General features: G+C 34.2%; 1 protein-coding gene across 4 annotated transcripts in view; it reads right to left on the bottom strand.

Annotated features, from left to right (window-relative positions):
- Positions 1 to 7,487: 7,487 nt before the first annotated feature.
- The window catches only part of LOC119833867, a 166,689-nt gene continuing 154,870 nt past the window's right edge, over positions 7,488 to 19,306 (bottom strand). For 2 of the 4 annotated variants that reach the window (XM_038358076.1, XM_038358075.1), the window contains 10 exons: positions 19,006 to 19,191; positions 15,986 to 16,126; positions 15,441 to 15,579; positions 14,846 to 15,046; positions 14,384 to 14,543; positions 12,698 to 12,887; positions 11,689 to 11,862; positions 10,163 to 10,328; positions 8,401 to 8,516; positions 7,488 to 8,066 (listed from right to left, as the gene is read on the bottom strand). In XM_038358076.1, the coding sequence (XP_038214004.1) occupies positions 7,602 to 8,066; positions 8,401 to 8,516; positions 10,163 to 10,328; positions 11,689 to 11,862; positions 12,698 to 12,887; positions 14,384 to 14,543; positions 14,846 to 15,046; positions 15,441 to 15,579; positions 15,986 to 16,126; positions 19,006 to 19,191 (1,938 nt within the window). In that variant the 3' untranslated portion in view covers positions 7,488 to 7,601. The remainder of the gene's footprint in view (positions 8,067 to 8,400; positions 8,517 to 10,162; positions 10,329 to 11,688; positions 11,863 to 12,697; positions 12,888 to 14,383; positions 14,544 to 14,845; positions 15,047 to 15,440; positions 15,580 to 15,985; positions 16,127 to 19,005; positions 19,192 to 19,306) is intronic. The other 2 variants (XM_038358078.1, XM_038358077.1) reach the window with 2 other exon arrangements.

The following is a 19,306-nucleotide window of genomic DNA, read 5'->3' as shown; positions in this document are numbered from 1 at the left end:
TCTTATGTTTAGATAATATTTTCTAAATCGTTGATAAATGGTAAAATTATTGACGATTCAAAAGTGCTTCTAGAACTTAAAATGAATGAATAAATGTTTAAGGTTGAGTTTGTATACAGTTTTTGTTACTAAGTGACGATTATGGCTGATTGTTATAATCAAAAATGATCCTGATACTCATAAGGCTTATTTTCTCTCTGTCTTGCCTGCGTATCTTTGAAATGATACACATTGCAGTAGACGTTTAAAAAAATTAAATCTATAACATGTTGTACAACAAAACCCTAAATAAAACCCAAACATTACACAACACTTCAATTCCCCATTTAATTATAGATTCAGAAATAATAGGCATTCACACAAGCTAACGAAGTGACATGTCCACCCGCCATATTTATTTGCACAAAACATAGAAGCCAGTGCAGTGAGCGATCTAGGCTGACCTAATTTTATGGACAGCAAAAACTTAGCTAATGGCGCTGTGTAGTGAGACTCATTCGTTGACATATAGCACTGGATTCGACACTAATAATAGTTGTTGAAAATGAAATGCTTTTCTAAAGAAATGAGCTTGTGTTGAAAAATTGGAGTTTGTTTTTGAACAATTTGAACTGTTGGATCGAGAGAATGGAATATTTTTTTTGAATACAAAATTCGTAAAAAGTGTAATGTAATCCATGTAAAAGTAAAGATGTACTTTAAAATATAAATAAATAAACTGTATCAACTTTCATCGCAGGTCTTATGGCCAGGATATAAACTATTACAACTATTATTATATCACACATATAAGTTTGATTATCTATAATAAAATTTTAAATAAAAAAAGGCAAGTATATCAACAGATCGTCGTGACATAGGTATTTCAAAGTTCCTGTAATAAGTAATCCTGTATCTACACACTAGCCCGCAAACATTCTATATACAAATGTACAAATGCAGTGCAAAGTCATTTGCAAACGTGACCACTTGTGACCAAAGGTCTACATCCACTGCTACAATACTAAAAGTCATAGTTCACCACATCGCTAATAGATGGCGCTGTATTAAATGAAATCCTCTAGTCTTTTCCAGCATTTGCTCTTTACATCTCCGTTTGTTAAGTGAGCATTAATTCGGGGCCACTCACCCGGGAGAAGCTAAATGACCAACCCCAAATTATCCTCTGCAACTATGAAAACTGTACGTATATACCTATTATGAAATAGGTTGTACTTGTCTTTGGTTTAAAGAGGGTATTATAAAGGGAAAACGCTTCGTGTCATGTATTTGAAAATACGGTTTATGAAAATCTGTTTTAAGGTTATTTGTATAAATGTATCAGTTGAACTTACATTACACATGACCCATAGAAACGTCTGTCGTATAAAATACCATTGGAATTATTTTTTGCCGAATAATTAATGCCGATTAATTATAGCTATTTTCAATCAAAATATATGGTTACATTCAGTACACATGAAATTAATATACGATTGATTAAACGAACATACAACATTCAAATATGATGTAACAATATTTTACTTGTGTGAGTGAGTAAGTTCGTGTGTGTGTACACTAATTGTGCCTTTAACGGTTTAAAGGATTTCTTTAACAGACAATCCTCACGTGGATTCCACAATTACGTACCTACATAATGAAACAGATGGGCCTTTTCCCTTTATAGTACAATAAATTAAATGTCAAGCGTAGCTTCATTTTATAAGTAGATTCGGATTAATTGTGAAGCTGACCGAGATCAGTTATGATTTTAAATGGATTTAAAACAGCAGTTCTATAATATATGTACCTATATAGCATTTATAATTCCTTATATTTATGAAGATTTATTTTTTGTTTGTGTGTGTTGTCAAAGTTCTTATGTGTGTTCAAGGTGATTGTAAAATGGTTTACATCTACCTACAATTTGATTGCGAGCGAAGCGACTATATAATATTCTGTTATTAAATAAAATCTACGTAATATGGACATTAATTAAAGTTTGTGAAAAAGAAATAGACGGTTAAAATTGTATGGAAAGCTATTTTTTTTTTTGTAATGCTCATATCCAGATGCTGTTCACATAATATTACTACATCGTATAAAACAAAGTCGCTTTCCACCGTCTGTATGTCTGTTAAGTGTGTAAGCTTAGATCCTTAAGATTACGCAACTTGGGGCTTTTTTTATAATAGATAGAGTGATTCAGTTTATATTATTTTTATGTTAATATGTATATACCATGTATTATTACACCCGTGCGAAGTCGAGGCGAGTCGCTAATCCCTTAATGAAAAAATGTTATTTTCACACAGCAAACACACAATTTAATACGAGAAAGAAAAAAACAAAGATTTGATTCAACAACGCCTTAAGTTTCTATGTAGCTAAAGTGTGGAATGGTAGAAATAGGTTGTCAGGTCAGGCACACTGCACTTAAGAGGTGTGCTTTCGTTTTCTTAATATTTTTCAATTGTTGAACTGAAAATATAACCTAGTGACGAAAAAACACTAGCTAGCTAGACTAGCTGCGCCCCGCGGTTTCACCTGCGTAAGTTCGTATCCCGTAGGAACATCGAGATATAAAGTTGCCTATATGCTATTCCAGTTGTCCAGCTATCTATGTATCAAATTTCATTGCAATTGGTTCAGTTGTTTTTTCGTGAAAGAGCAACAAACACACACACATCCTTACAAACTTTCAACTTTAAAACATCCTTATAAAAAAATATAAATTCCATAAAATATTCTACATGTATTATAAATCGTATGCTATAATAATTAGTAAATATATCAATTTACAATAATATTAAAACGGTTATAACAATTATGTTAGTGCAAAACGTTTAGATAATGGACTAAATAGGGAGATAACGTAGCCTATAAATTATTCACCAATCAGACGCTGCAATTCTAGTGCTCACTTGAGACACTTGCAGACATCTGTGTCTTGTCTAGACTTTAATACGCGTCTTGTACTAATTGTGAATCTGGAGACAAATTGCCTGAAGATTTTGGGATTGGAAACTAATGTTTTGGACTGTATTATGTTTAAATTTTCAAAAAGCATTAGTTTCATTATCAAATTCAAATTGTTTAACCTCCTGTTAGGAGTCAGGATATCTCTTTTGCTTAGAAGTAGTGTACATCATATTCTCGGAAATCTGTACACATTAATAAGTTGAAGAGTGTGTTTGTTTGTGAGCGTTAATCTCACGAACTACTTGGTCTGATTTGGAAAATTTTTCAGTTCTGCAATAGTCTAGATTATGTAACATAATGTACAACGTGTGTGAAACTCTGAGGCACCTATTTTGGACGTGTTTGTTAGTTTGTTTATCCTTTATACGAAAACCACGGATCGGATCGGATAGATTATATTCTCTAATAGTCTATTATACACATGAGTGTAGCTATTATAGACACCACGCAAGCAAAGCCAGCAACGACCAAATGTATAAAACATCGTCCAAAAAACAGTATCTCGTTAAAATTTAACAACAAATGAGTTTTAATACAGCGCATGCTGAAAAAACAAAGTATTTAAAACTTCCCTCGCTTCATTAATATGAAATTGCGATGCGTCGCAGAATTTCCCACAGCTGTTAAATATAATATCACATTATTAGTAAAGAATTTAATATCAGTGCTCCATCTACGGTGCACGCCGTGTGACCGCCGATCGATTCTATGGAACCATCCATAATGCAAGTACACGCTGTATTAAGAGTGTATGTAATCCTTGTAAGATTATTTTCATTAATTTAGATATATAAGGAGTAGGTTCGAAATGACGTTCACTAAAATTTTGAAGTAGAAAATAATTGTTTCTTTCGCGGGTTACGTTTTGTGTTTTTCTTCATCGTGTTTAAAAAAATTGAAAATTAAATAAACAAGCAAGCTCAACGAGTCGGGCTACATGTAAAATATCAATAAAAGCTATAGATAAATAAATATTTTTAATATTATTTATTCTTTTCAAACGGGCATATGCATTTGCAGTCCATGTGCGGTAGAGATCGAACCATGTAAACTACTAGCTCGGTTGTCCCTTCTCATATAAAAAATCTCCTTACATTTCCTCCATATATCAAAAGTCTGTGCAATGCAAATACTATGGTATTTAATTATGGATTATTACTTTATATCAAAAACTATAATTAATGTAGAGATTATTATTACATACAAATATTTTTCTATTCAATACGACTTCTTGTAGAAGCACTTTTAAATCGTCATAACATAGTTTTAACATTTACCACGAGTTCGGAAAGCAGTTTCTACCGAGAAGACCCGGCAAGAAACTTTTTAGTTGCTCTTGATAAATGGAAAAAAGGAATGGACTGGGAAGGGCTAGGAGAAGGTAATAGGCCTCCGGTTCCCCCACTCACGGTACGAAACACAATAACAAGCTATTTTTTCACGCCAGTTTTCTGTGGGGATGTGTTACTTCCCCGATGCGAGCTGACCCAATTCGTGCCGAAGCGTGCTCGACTCCCACACTTTGCTTTTTTAAAATGATGATGATGATGAAAAATATAAATTATACATTTTAATTCTAATAATATGTCATATGTACATAACAATGAGACCAAAGAACTGTCCTGTGGTTCTTAATTAAGCGACAACATTCCACTTGGATTTTCAGCATGGATTTTCATTTTATATATATTCATTAATGCTATTGTAGGCTCTGAAATAATACATTTTTAATGTAGTTATTGAATTCAGCACTACTAAATTCTTTAACACTACAAGTAATTCTATTGTAGAAGTCGTATACTTTGTTCCATAAATGATGTTTTACTTTACTAAGCCGGAAAAATCTTTGGTCCATCTAAATTCTACATTTAATAATCTAATTGAATCTAAATTTAATGTCAAAGTATTTTAAAAGGTTTCGAAAATAAAACAAGTATACAATAAAAACATTTTATTTTATCACAAACAAAAATATGGCAATACTTGTATTTGTATTTGGACATCCATTTTACATTTCTAAGTGCAATTACTTAAAATTATAATGTTATACATAAGAAATAAAAATAACAACATACGTTTTGATCAAATGACTAGATGGATTATGAGATCAAATTATTATACATAAGTATATATTATATGATAGCTAATGAAAGGTAGGTAAACTTACTTTTGAATATGATATTTGTATGCTTCTCTTTTAACTACGTTTCCATGGTTTTTCTTGCTTCAAAAATTCTTTTTAACTAATAGTACCATTAAAATTTTACTCCGTAGTTATAGGTTATATATTGTTTGTTTAGAGTTTCAATTAATAAATAGCAAACGTACATTATATGCGTATTTTGTGTACTTCGCATGAATGCGTAAATTATCTACATATCATGAAAAATATTAGACGATTAAGTAATATTTTATTGAATGCGTATTAAATAATTTATTGGTAAATACGAACTAGGATCGTCCATACTTAAAAATTTTAAATAGATATTTTATTATCATCTGTCTGTATTATGTGTGTTTTTATTTGACACAAATATGACCAAAAGTATATTTTATCCGAGTTTTAATCGATTTTTAATATTGTTTATAAGTATGTGGGGCTAAATTAGATATAAATATTATGTTTTAGAAATTAACTACATAAATATTATTTATTAGCATAAATATTGGTTAGTTTTTCAATTCAATCCCAAATTTTAACGAATTCATATCACATAGATATTGTTTTTTCTAAGAATATATATTTACACAATTTGTTAAATACTCATATTACAAACTGTTCTTATTGTATTAAAAATAATTATTATGAATATTGAATTTTGATGATATAAACCATTTCAAACAAAAAAGGTTTCCCACGTTGAGACGTCTTCCCCGAGGGGAAGAAAGTTCCCTGGATTCTAAAATGGGACCAAATGAAATCAACATACTATCGAACACAAAAACAGAATCATGGTAATCGGTCGAAGAATCTCAGCATTTTTTGCTGTCAGTACTAGTGTGTCAGCTATCATGTGAAGTTGGCTGCAAGCACGATTCCATTCTTAGTTAGTTCACATAGAACAGGGAACTTATTTTTGACCCTTCGATTTTATGAACAATAGAAAACCTCTACAATTAACCTAAAATATAAATTTATATTTATATATGAAGAATAATTTTGAATAATCTAATTGTATTGCACTGCCCGAGGTCAGTCTTCATAAATAAACATTAAAACCAGTGTCTTTATACCTTAAATACTGTGATACAATTACGCTACATAATTTTATTTTTTATTTTAAGATTATAAAACTCTATAATTTATCGTTCTACAACTTATGGGAACCGTTTTAATACAAAACTGTAGATATTTAATTCCATGTAAATTGTATGAGTTTTGCGACAGCGCCTCTAGCGGAGCCATTCGTAAACTCATTATTACGTACGTTTTCTGTTTTGATTTTTCGAATATTCTAGAAGATTAAACGGTATAAAATTTTGACAAAGCCATGCCGCCTGCCGAGATACAATATGGAAAATAAGACTTACATATTCTTTTGTTTAAAAAATATGGGTATATGATCAAGGCAGAAACACATATTTTAAACCTGTGTAGTACAAAACAAATCAATACATACAATAATTAAATTTAAAAATAATAATTCTTCGTTTTAATCAAACTTGTGCCAAAAAGAAATCTTCAGTTTTGTATAACAACAGAGATGATATTATGTTAAAAATATAGAATATGATAGGTTGATGATATGAAGGTTTTTATTCACAATTTGGTCCTTTACAACCAATGGGAAACTGCGGTGTTATGACTGTTAAAATAACGGCAGTAAAACTTGTAGGAGCAGGACGGACATAATTTTCGTAAGCCAATCGATCAACTGAATTTCATACTTGTATTTCATAGTATTATTGCGAAAATACAATGTATCATAGTTATGCAAACTACAAAGGGCGACTTTATCGCTACTGGCTGTCTATACCAGGCAAATGTTAATGACTGCATTAATATAAACATTGACATACACGGATCATTACGCTACGCTTAATATTCAGTAATACAATTTTGCTTCATATTTAATTACGTTATTTTAACAAAATAATACTTGAGGAAATAAAATATACTGCCAATAGGTTTGCTTGCAGAGAATAAAGTCAAAATCAACCTTTCAAGTTACATATTTTGTATGTTATTTAGTAATGATTTTGTATTGTATTTAAAATGCTATGAGATTTTGTCATATTGAGTCCGTACTGCTCTTCGTATATATTGTTATTAGATTAACGTAAACGAAGGAAATAAGCAAAAGCCTAATATACAGATGATAGTAGATGCCTTATTCTATTTTACACGCTGGATAATTCGCTTTGAGCTTGTGAGTCCACGGTTGTAAGCAAATTAAGAAATTTCTAAATATTTGTATATACAGATTTTTAAGTGCGTTTATAAATATTTGTAAGTTTCCAATTTTAACTCATTTTAATATAACCTATAATAAACGTCAAATATTAATTATATGTCTGTTTATCTGTGATATTAATTTTATGTTAGCAAGGTTCTCTTGGGTTGATTAAATTGTGAACAATATTCAATTGCTATTATTGAGCTACAATTGGAAACTTTCCAATCACAATGAACTCAACGTTTACACTTTAACATCGAATTTATCAACTAATCTATTGCTATCGGGCGAGTCGTCCGCGAATTTTATCTCATTAGAGGAATCGTCCGCAAACCGAATGTCATTAAAATCGCTGCGTTTCAACGTGGAGTCCTTCTCTCTGCCTTCCATTACTCTTTTTAGGGTCGAGTCATCGGATTTTTTATGCACTTTCACTGGTGACATTAGCGTGAGTTCCTTCATTGGTATGTTCACGGGATTGTCGCCTTTCTTTCTCTTATTTTTTCTGCCAAGCTTCGGCGAATTTTGCAAGTCGCTAATGCTAAAGTTTAATGGGTGGATGACGCTGCTCCTGTCTATGACTTTTCGCATTGACTTTATGGATTCGTTGGATCTGTTAGCCGGGTTCCGTTTGAGGGTAGCTGGTCTGTCTTCGGGCGATTCTGAGTTGCTACCCGGGTCAGGTCGCATCTCTTTTGGAACGATTTCCTGTGAACATTTAAATTTGACGAATCTTGAATGCTCAAATATAAATTATAAACAATGTCCCATACGGTAACCACAAATTTGATTTTGACCGATGTTTTACTGGCGTGCTATCTCTTATAAAACTAGGTAATATACAACGCTTAAACATTCATTATAAATTTGTAATTATGATTTATTTGTTTATATTGAAATTAAGATATATTTATAGCAATGGCTCATCTGGAAACATCAATAATTATTTGAATGGTTATTTTAATTATATATTTAGTTTTAACTAAATTTATTCTTAGTTCTACGTTTCTTATTCTTACTCTGAACATTTTATCATACTTACCTCATATATGGGAGCTTTGTTGTCATCAACCTCTCTCATAATGTCCCCCTCTTCAAGAGGAGGTATCCAGACTAAAAAAGCGGGATCCATTCCTAGATACGAGCCAGGAACAGAACCTAGGATAATGTGATATATCATTTCTCAACGATACTTTACTATGGTGCCTTAGAATATTTGATTTCATTTTGCAATTTACATATATTGAACTAAAAATCTTCAATTTAGGCTTAATAAAGAATCAACAAAATAAATGAAGGCTTCGTGATTATTTAAATCTACAGACGCAATCAAGCAAAGATTTCATAGACTATATGTGACATAACATCATTATTCAAATGTAGGTTTATTATTATATTATTGTGTATCGTTAGTATAATTCGAGATGGAGGGAAAACGGAATACGAAACATGTTTCTCGTTTCCTTAGCAACTAGATGGGGGTAACAACCCTCGGTGTGTATGTTTGTATTACCGGATTCAGGGAAAGAATAGACATAAATAAAACGCTTTTTGTAACACCTATATAGGAGGGTCTTCGGTCTCGCTTACCGGATAAATCCTAATGAAACAAATTGTTTTTTTTTTAATTTAATGGATTTTAAAAGATTGTTGAAGACGTGTTGTTGGGGTTGAGTACGTATTAATTATTGTAGAGGGAGATTATTATTGAACAAAACATACTCAGTTAATCTATACCAATATAATACAGCTGAAGAGTTCGTTTGTTTGTTTGTTTGAACGCCCTAATCTCAGGAACTACTGGTCCGATTTGAAAAAGTCTTTCAGTATTAGATGGCCCATTTATTGAGGAAGGCTATATATGTACCACGGGCGAAGCCGGGGCGGACCGCTAGTGTTCTAATACGTATTGATTCAGTGTAATAACCTTATATTGTTATATTGCCGCTTTCGTGCTATAACGCAGACCATTTGCTGGTAATAGTAGAAAAAAATTATTGATTAATAATGTAAACTCATAAACAGCCTAAACGTGATTAAATTGATCTAAGCCTTGTGGATATTATAGTTAGTTTAATACACAAAATTCATCTGACCTGCATGTTTTAGACCAAGTTCGCGTAAATTCTTAATATGTGTAGATGTTACTCCTACACGTCTTAAATTAAATTAAAGAAAACAAAAGCTTAAGTATTCCGTAGTCTGTTTAAAGAAGCACGAGTTTCTTAAGTTTTACTTCTTTTATGATAATATCATAAGAGCATATAAAGAACTATACAAATTGAGTATGTCGAACTTTGTAGTCTAACCAAGCCTTCCCACCGTGCCCTCGTCAAAGACAATCAATAACCGACAAGAATAGCGCCAGCTTATGTTGAAGGCCAACACTAGATCGAAGATACAAAATAGTTAAAGTTTTTAATTTCTTCCAATATGTACGGGGAGCTTGAATTCTTATTCCTAACGTATATTTAAATACTCTGAACAAACAGATCAAAAGTGTAAATTTCACAATCTAACGTTTATAAACATGAGACATTTAATAATTGCGTAACAATATAAGGTTGGTTATTATGACACGCTGACCGCACGCTGGCCGTCAGAGCTAACAGCTGAAACGTGTGAACCTCTCTCTATGCATCGCACAAGCGTACACCCACGCGTTTTTCTACAACGCTTCATAGAGATACAGACATTACGGCGGCCAGCGCCGATGGTCGGCGTGTCTCTAAAACCAGCCTAACGCCCAGAATTCTTTTTAACTTAACCAATACAAAGAAATCAAAGCCAATATTCACATTTACCCGCATTATTGACTTCGTAGTCGTAATAGTCTATCTCCAGCTCAGGGTGCGAGGTGAGGCTCAGGTCCGACCGCAGCAGCCGGCGGTTGGAGGTCTCCTTGCTGCGCTTGGCGTTGTCCCTCACTCGGGCGGCGGACACCCCACTTAACGCTGGGGAGTACCAACCCTGGGCAAACGATTGACGTATTTGAAGATGTTATAAGCGAGAGGATGGAATAAGTAAGGTATGTAAGGTATTATTTATTATATATGTTTAACTACGTCCCCGCTTCGGTTCGCACGGGTTTCCGTTACATTAAACATATAAAACTTCCTCTTGAATCACTCTATCTATTTGAAAAGACCCATCAAAATCTGTTGCGTGATATTGAAGATAGCCATCAGACATACAGACGGCGGAAAGCGATTTTGTTTTACACTATGTAGTGATATGGGGTCCAGTAGAGTGATTCATAAACTTAAATTGCTTGATTCATAAACTCAATTTTTTTTTTGTGGTGACTACCATTTCCAGAGTAAATAAGCAAAAGATTTGCAATGTATTTTAATTGAGGTTCCCTGTAGAGTGATTAAAACTATTCGATCGAAAAGTTCATTAATGAATCAAATAATTTCAAAAGACAAAATTTATAACACTTCCGTGTTTAAATGTTGCAATTTCAATATCGAACAGCCTTCACCTTGAAAAGTCTTTTATAAATAAGGCTCCAGAATAACTTTATAAGCTCAGTGAATAAAGGTATAATAAACATTGCTTTCAGCTTTGATAAAAAGCGCTTTTGAAAGATGTTTCAAGTGCTTTTTTTTAATAAAGTTTATGTATTGAGTATTTTGTCACAGACCAATTTCCTGTCATCCATAGGAATTATTAAAGAATCAAAGGCCAATGAATATTCTGGTATAATATTTTGGGATGGAAGACGCGATATGATGAATAAATCATAAAAACATACAAGCAACATAACATGAATAAATAAAAAACACTTTTGTTGGACGAATTTTATAGTAAAAATTATTTTCTTACTACTCAATAAGAATATCCTACTATCCTACTATCCTATCCTACTCATATTATAAATTCGAAAGTTTGTAAGGATGTTGTGTGTTTATTGCTCATGCAAAAACTACTGAACCGATTGCAATGAAATTTGGTACGTTGACAGCTGAACAGCTGGAATAACATATAAGCAACTTTTATCCCGATATTCCTACGGGATACGGATTAACGCGGGTGAAACCGCGGAGAGCAGCTAGTCTTGTAATATGTAAACTTCTGTGTAGCTTTTGAAATATTTTAGTAAATATAAATTAGCACGAACACTGTTTAGTTTTCTCTAGAACAATATCTTGTTAAAATAGACATAAAATTCTCACAATGTAATAACTTCGAGTAGTCTGATATTTAAAAAAATATAAAAGTATTTCAATATAAATGACACAGCGCTTGCATGTATTAATATTTTTGAAGAATATTGAAGAAATTGTCTCAAATTATAAAGTCGCAACATTTTTCACCACATACTCACGTTAGTTAAAGTGGCAGCAGAAGTAGAAGATGCAACACTCTCTCTATCCTTGTCCCATATACTGTCTCGGTCCTTCTCGCTGCAGCTGTCCCGCTCGCTCACACTGGTCACGCTAGTACTGATTTCTGCTGTGACCGCCTCGCTGGTAGACGCTTGTTGTGGTGACATCACCTGCTTTATTTTCAAAGTTAATTTCTGATTCATAAATCTCATAATTGTCTTACATAATTTACAATAATTTATGATGTAGATCTATAGTAGCTATAATAACAACAAATAAAAAAATCGACGTTAAGCAACGGTTGTCACGGTCATAAATTGGATGGGTGACCAATTTTTTCTCTTTAGCTTATTTGTCCGAGTCCGACTCGCTCGTTTTGCTGCGTAGTTTCTCCCTTTGAATCTGCCTGAATGAAGGTTTAGCTGGTTTACTTTTATTTTTGTGTCTGTCTCAAGATGAATCAGAGTAATTACAATGAAAGAAAAACCAGCTAATAAATGCTTTTCCTCTTCAAATTGCAGTGAGATAGATTTCATAATAAACTATTTTACCCTCTTCAAGTAGTGTATCGAGAAAATGTTATTTGTAATATTTTAAATGCAAAAGGATATGTTTGGTTGCTTGTCTCTCTTACAAATCGCAACTGGTCCGCTTCGCATACCCTTAAAAGGAATATTTTTGCAGCATTTTTCATTGCTACCATACTGCCATGAATCAAAGCGTCATATTATATTATACCCTACATACAGACTTTAAATTCTAAAAATAAACTATCCAACACAAAAATATTTATTTTCTAACCGAACAAAAAAATACAGTTAAATTGAGAACCTAACCATAAGGCAACCCATCAGCTTGATTTCAACGATGACATAAAAAAGTTTGTTTGTTTCTTTATGTCGATACGGTCGACACGTATAACGCTACTGACTGGCTGACTTTTATTTGATATAGTAAAGTTAGAGAGGTAGGTAACACGTTCTCATATATAGATGTTAGTATACATACCTGGGCAGAAACATGCGTGGAGACAGTATGGGAGCGGCGCAGGGGAGATGCTTTAGCGCCACTGGTGACGGGCGCGCTGCTAGATGACACGTTCTCAGGCGTCACAGTGGCTTGCGAGGCGTGGCTCCCCGCACTGCACGCGCTGGCGACGCTCATTGCGTCTTCCGCGTCGGAAATATCATCTTCGTCCCTGTAGAAATTAATTTGTTTTCATACAACAGGAACACATGCTAATAATTGTTAGGATCATAATCCACCACGCTGAACGAGTGCAAGTTGGCAAATAACATCATCGAACTAGCGCAGAATCTAAATGAGAATGCGTCGCTAAGGGCTCAAAATCAAAATTTAATAGTTTGAATCAGAATGAAGATCAAGTTCACGAAATTACAGATAAATAGAGAACATTCGATGGCATCATTCTAGAATAAAACATAACTATTTAAGAAAAAGATAAAATAGTTGTAAATAAATAATTAATTAATTCGTATACCAAATTATCATTTCATTAGCATAAACTAATTCAGTAGTTAAAACCGTTTCTAGGAATTTATTTCACAAAACAAATTCATCAGCACAATTTCCAAACAAAATTAAACTGAAATATTAGCCTTTTTAGCGTACAATTTCATTTAAACGGAATCAACAGCGCTCGATCAAAAATTTAATTGCCCGACGTTCATTGACAGTGAGAATGAACAATTACCCTTCAAACCCCCAATTCAAGTACTCACAACGAGCCTATAGTAATTGTGTGATACAAACATTCAATGGTCTGAACGTGTACAAACAATGGCTATGTAAGGCTCTAATTACACACCCTGAAGCCCTAGACATGCACTAGACTTGATCACAAGTTTGAATGAATTATAAACAAATTGGGATTGGCAATTATTTTATTTTTAGATCATAGTTGAGCCTCGTGTGGACCAGGTGAGAATTGAATTAAATTTTAGGCAGGTTTTGACAGGACGCCGCGGGCGAAAAGCTAGTGAACTACAACCGTAAACCGAATAAAATATGAAATTTCAGACAATATCTCAAAATTGGAATCATGCCCATCATAAAGAAACTGTAGCTGCCAAGTTTTTCAGCACGACTGAATTTTATATCACAGTTGTCTGGACTTGTCTCTAACTTTGTTTTTATCAGAAACAATTTAAGTTAAAGTATCTGCAAATGATCACAAGAAGTTTGTATTTAGTTTTTACAAAAATAGGAATGGAAGAAAGTTGCAGTGTCGATTATTTTATTATAAAGTTTGTGGAAGATGTAATTGTCTTAATCAAAACTTATTCGGGTTCTTAATTTCGTTAAGTTTTGGGACCACCGCAAACGGTACTATGGGTAGCATTATTCATACCAACCTAGACCTATTTTTAAAATTAATTAAGTATTAGGGTATTAGGGTAGAAAAGATACCTACACCATAACCACCACAGCTCATTAAGTTTTAAAAGAGCAACTAGTTTCTTGCCGACTCGAGAAACTGCTTTCCGAACCGGTGATAAATGCCTAAACTTTATTATGACAATTGAATAGTCTTTCTGGAAGTGTTAAATTTCCCTTAAATGTTTATAAGTTGCATTAATGGCTCAAAGAAATAATTCATAGTGGTTCAAAGCAGGAAGCTTTCCACTTGAAAAGAAGGGCGGATCAATATCCCCATTACAAACCCACACTGACCTCTGGTCCGCAATCTCAGAACTCCTGTCAGCGTCTCTGAGCCGCGTGTGTCTCATCCGTGCGGGGAGGAGCCGCCGCAGCGACACACCCCCCACCACCTCACTCAGCAATGTGCTGCGAGATCCTGACGTCGCTCCTAGTTCCAGTGATGCTGAACATGCTGTGGAGCGGAGATGATGATAAATGATCACCGCCGCCCAAAACCAACCACAGCATTATATAAGCTTTCCGACCATTTTACAATACAGGAATTTAAAATTGAAACGATATCTGATTCAAAATCGACATAATTCTGTGTAAAATTACAGTTAAGTACAGTGATTGCGTATTATTTTCTTGTTTATTTCTTTTTAATACAATACAATATGTTAAATATATAAATTCCTATTCACCTAAAGAATCACCTCTATTAAAGTTAAAGCGAAATGAACGCCAGATACAAGGCAAATCATCTCATCTCACCGTCACTATCAGTAAGCGATTCCTTATCAGCAGCGCGCTGGTACGCTCTGGTGCGGTGGGCGGAATGTATCGCCAGCAGGACCGCCGCTATAGCAGCGAGTGCGGCGAGCGCGGCGGCCGCAGCGCGCGCGCCCCCGCCGCCGCGCCACCACGCCGCGCTCGCGACTGACGCCCACGCGGCGGACGCGTTGCGTATGGGCTCTAGGGTACAAGGTGAACGATGGAATACTTTCTTCTTAATATGTATAACCGTCATTAATCACCTTCATGCTAATAAGCGGACAGCACATGTGCATATACTTCCTATCAGGGGACCCACTAACTAGTTAGTCCACTATGACTCAAAAAACATTTCCTGTTTAAATTCAAATTAAAAATATAGAACTTAATGAAATGAAATCTAAAGCAATGTTATAAAAAACTGATTTTTTTTTATTACTCTCATAATATATATCTACCAATTCATGGACTTATTACTATCATATCAATTACTCAGTTCAACTCAGTTACTCAGATAAATGTCCAATGGTTTAACATTAATAATTAATAGTGATGCATTCTTTAAAAATATATGATATATACATATCACATTTACCTATCTGTGTGGCATGCGCCAGAAAGCCTCCCGTGCACCTCTCGCTGGTGTCAGCTGACCGCAGCTCAATCAGGATGTGCCTCCCACCAGCTATTTCCACCATCCCACTGCTGTCCGTCGTTGTTTCTACGTCTTCAGACTGTGTGAACAGACATCTTAATATATATAGATCAATGGACTCCTAAACCACTTAACCGATTATAATAAAATTCGCACACCATGTGCAGTTCGAACCAACTTGAGAGATAGGATAGTTTAAATAATTTTAATTACGATAAATGACAACCCGGGCGGAGCCGGAGCGTGCAGCTAGTTTTATTATAATAAGCAGGTAATCGAATATTTAATTTATTATGTCTGTCATTGAATTGTGTTTGAGACACATGTCTAAAGATCAATGTATTTTTATAACATAATATACTTCTGTAATTTGCTTTCTGTACTTGTAAATTTTTTCATTATTCTCCATTACAACGAACGTTTACCACTATAATATTAAGTTAAATCGATAAAGTTTACATACAAGTAAGAAAATGGATACATACCACAGCAGCACTGTCAGGTCCGTCCCAAGAAGCTAGCAGAGGAGATCCGAGGGAGTCGCCATTACGGGCCCGGAGCGACTGGCCTGCACAGGGCAAGCGCACTGCTTCGAAACGCACGCGCACTATCAATCCTTCTTCAGCCTGTGCAATAGAATATACAAAATACTAGATGTCAAATATAGCTCAAGAATTATCATAAACTTCCAACCGCATTATGACAAATTTAAAGAATAATTGAAAGGGAAGGACGTGAATATAATTCAAATCAAATTTTAAACAATATAGTATAATCTATGCGTATTTACCATCCGATATAGAATAAATGAGCCGTAATCCACAGCAAAATAACTTCAATATAAGTTCGTAAAACCGATAGCGTCAATATTATTTCAGCGTCGCTAGTTGGCTAGCCTAGATAATAATATTTTGTTAGGGACAGTCACGTTGCAAGTCTGTCAGTTCGCAAACAACTCTGCGAACTTCGATACCAACTGTCGAACTGGCGAGATTGGAATTGTTTATTTGTATTGGATGATAGACTAAAGTTAGCCGGAGCGTTGATTATTAGGCTTCGATAGCTGTTGTTGCGAGATAAATTTATCTTATTTCTCTCGCGAAATCTTTTTACATTCAGAATACTCTAGCGATATATTTATCCAACTAGTATTGATACAAAACATTTATTTGTTATTGTCTTTTATTTAAACAAGATTTATATTAGTAAGGTCATTAGAAATAATAAGAAGTTTACACGTCCTTTTAAGGGTAGCAAATGCGGAATATCAATTTTTTTATAGTTAAAAATTTATGAACAATGTGAAATAATATCATTAATTTGAGATATCGTCCTTTAGCATAAAACTATGTCACTAACTAACAACTTTATTTGTACTCTTGTTCAGCTAATTAATAACGCCAAATCATCAAACTGCACTAACTGCAGCGTCATAAAGTACATTCAGGGCGATAATTACAGAGTTAAAACAAACTCGGTTATTCAGCGCGAAAGCAAAATTTATAGTGTCTAAAACGATGTCAAGCGTTGAAAATTTATGATTTCCTTGTTTCCTGGAAAATTATTGAATACCCGGCAAACTAAACGAGCCTGTGTCGGAGTTATCGATGGGAAAGCAAGTTTTGATGGCTTGCTGAAATTCAATATAACTTCCATCGCGGCAAACTCAAACGAGGTACAGTTTTAAATATTAGTACATATTTGAAAGGCCAGGATCATAATGAATTTATATATAATTAGGTTATACTATATATACATTGTAACGATAATCATAACTTTTAACTAATTTGTATGAATGTAGTAACACCCAAAACATTGTATTATTTCGCAAAAATCATATTGTAATTTTTTATTCTTCTGAAATCCCTTCTTAATCCCAATTGTTTTAAGGTTTTTTTTACAGCAAAAGATGTTTGATACACAAACATTTGATATATGAATATGAACTTCTACGTATGTAATTTCAGTATTAATTTGTTAGTTGTTTTCAATACAATGTTTGAATATTAGTCTTCTGGTTAAATAATATCAACGCCTTTCCTAAGCAAATACATTATTAATAAGTTTTATTTAAATTGTACATGTATTTGTATTTGTGTATCGCTTTAAATTATTTCTGTACTGTTTAAATATGCCGTAGAATAATGATTTGGTGCCTGTTTAAAACATTTTCAGACGGCTATTCGTAATATTGTTTTTCAATTTTTTAATATATTCAATGTTGCATTATCGATAGAAACTTTATTAAAATAACACGTAACGATGTCATTGGTTGTTTATAAGTGTTGAAGCGACTTTCCTATGTATATCTCTTCATTGCCCCTAAAACGTTCTCGAGATGCCTTAAAATGTGTCCGGCGAAATTTAGGCAACTTAGTGCTGTCGAAATTGCTATCCTCAACCATAACTCACTTATTGCATCGAGTCTAACTTGTTTAGGATGTTACTCAAGTTAGGTTTTGCTTTAGACCGTTTCGAAATCGTCATTTAGTTTGCATGTGTTTAAATATTATTGTAAGTGGCTGTATAATTTCTACGATTACAGGTATTTTTATCTACACGAATATTGTTAAGAGGAAACTTTCGTATTTTTGACGTGACAACGTCTTAAATTAGGTTGCGGCTCGGAGTCACTCATGAAAAAGTGTAACGCCCGGTAACGTTACGATGAGTCACCGAACTATGATCGGTCCGCCGCGCGCGCAGCACTAGAGAATTAGGCGCATTGAATCGGCGCGTGCTTGTGTGTCTGTCTCTGTCTTTTTAGTAAACAAAATATATTTTCTATAGTTTAAATTTGTGCAATTCTTTTTTCCTATTGTGCAATTTAATAATATTCATATCAATAAATATTCTACCGAGAAAAAGACGTTGTCACGTAAAATCTTCGCCCGTAAAACTGACTTTACAGGCAACCATTTTTGTATGTTTGTAACGTTGAAAACGTTACAAACATACGAACGACTGGATTACATAAGAACGACTGGACCGATTTCAAAAATTCTTTCACCAGCTGAAGGCTGCAACTTCACTGACTTTTTTTTTTTTTTTTTTTTTTTATGTCATAGCGGGCAGCTGAGCTGGTGGTTAGCCTGATGGTAAGCGATCACCACCGCCCATAAACATTCGCAAAGGTAGTACCTCTGTGAATGCGCTGCCCGCTTTTATGGGGTAAGGGAAAAGGAAAGGATTAACGACTGGAAAGAAGGAATGGACTAGGACGGGTGAGGAAAAGGAAATGGGCCTCCGGCTCCCCCACTTACCGTACGAAACACAGTGGCATGCCACTATTTCACGCCGGTTTTCTGTGGGGGTGTGGTACTTCCCCGGTGCGAGCTGGCCCAATTCGTGCCGAAGCGTGCTCGACTCCCACAATAGAGACTGACTGTACTTTATATGTAGTACGGGCAAAGCCGGATTTTTTTAATCGATCAAGTTGCTATTCAGTTAAATCGTAACAAGCAAAAAAAGCATCATTTCTGTTTATTATATTTAGAATATTTACCTGCAGAAGCCAGAAGGATCTAGCTGGACAGACCCTAGCGGAGCCCGCAAGGAGTCTGGCAATAGGAGCGAGGTGAAGCACACATCCGCAGCGACATCTCGCGCCGATCTCTGCGACTACCATTGATGAGTCTCCCGCCCAGGGTCGAGCAGAACACTCGCATGCTGCTAATTCTACTGCTTGGCCCTAGGTATTATAATTATGTAATATGTGAAGGATATGAAAAAATTATTATTGTCTTGTATTCTTTTTATTATTGCTAATGAGTTACTTAAATTAAAATAAGAATGACAATCAGTTT

The sequence above is a fragment of the Zerene cesonia genome, chromosome 18 (assembly GCF_012273895.1).
Source record: "Zerene cesonia ecotype Mississippi chromosome 18, Zerene_cesonia_1.1, whole genome shotgun sequence".
In the NCBI taxonomy this organism is placed as follows: Eukaryota; Metazoa; Arthropoda; class Insecta; order Lepidoptera; family Pieridae; genus Zerene; species Zerene cesonia.
Note: the sequence above shows the minus strand (reverse complement) of the source record. Positions and strands in the feature narration are given on the sequence as shown.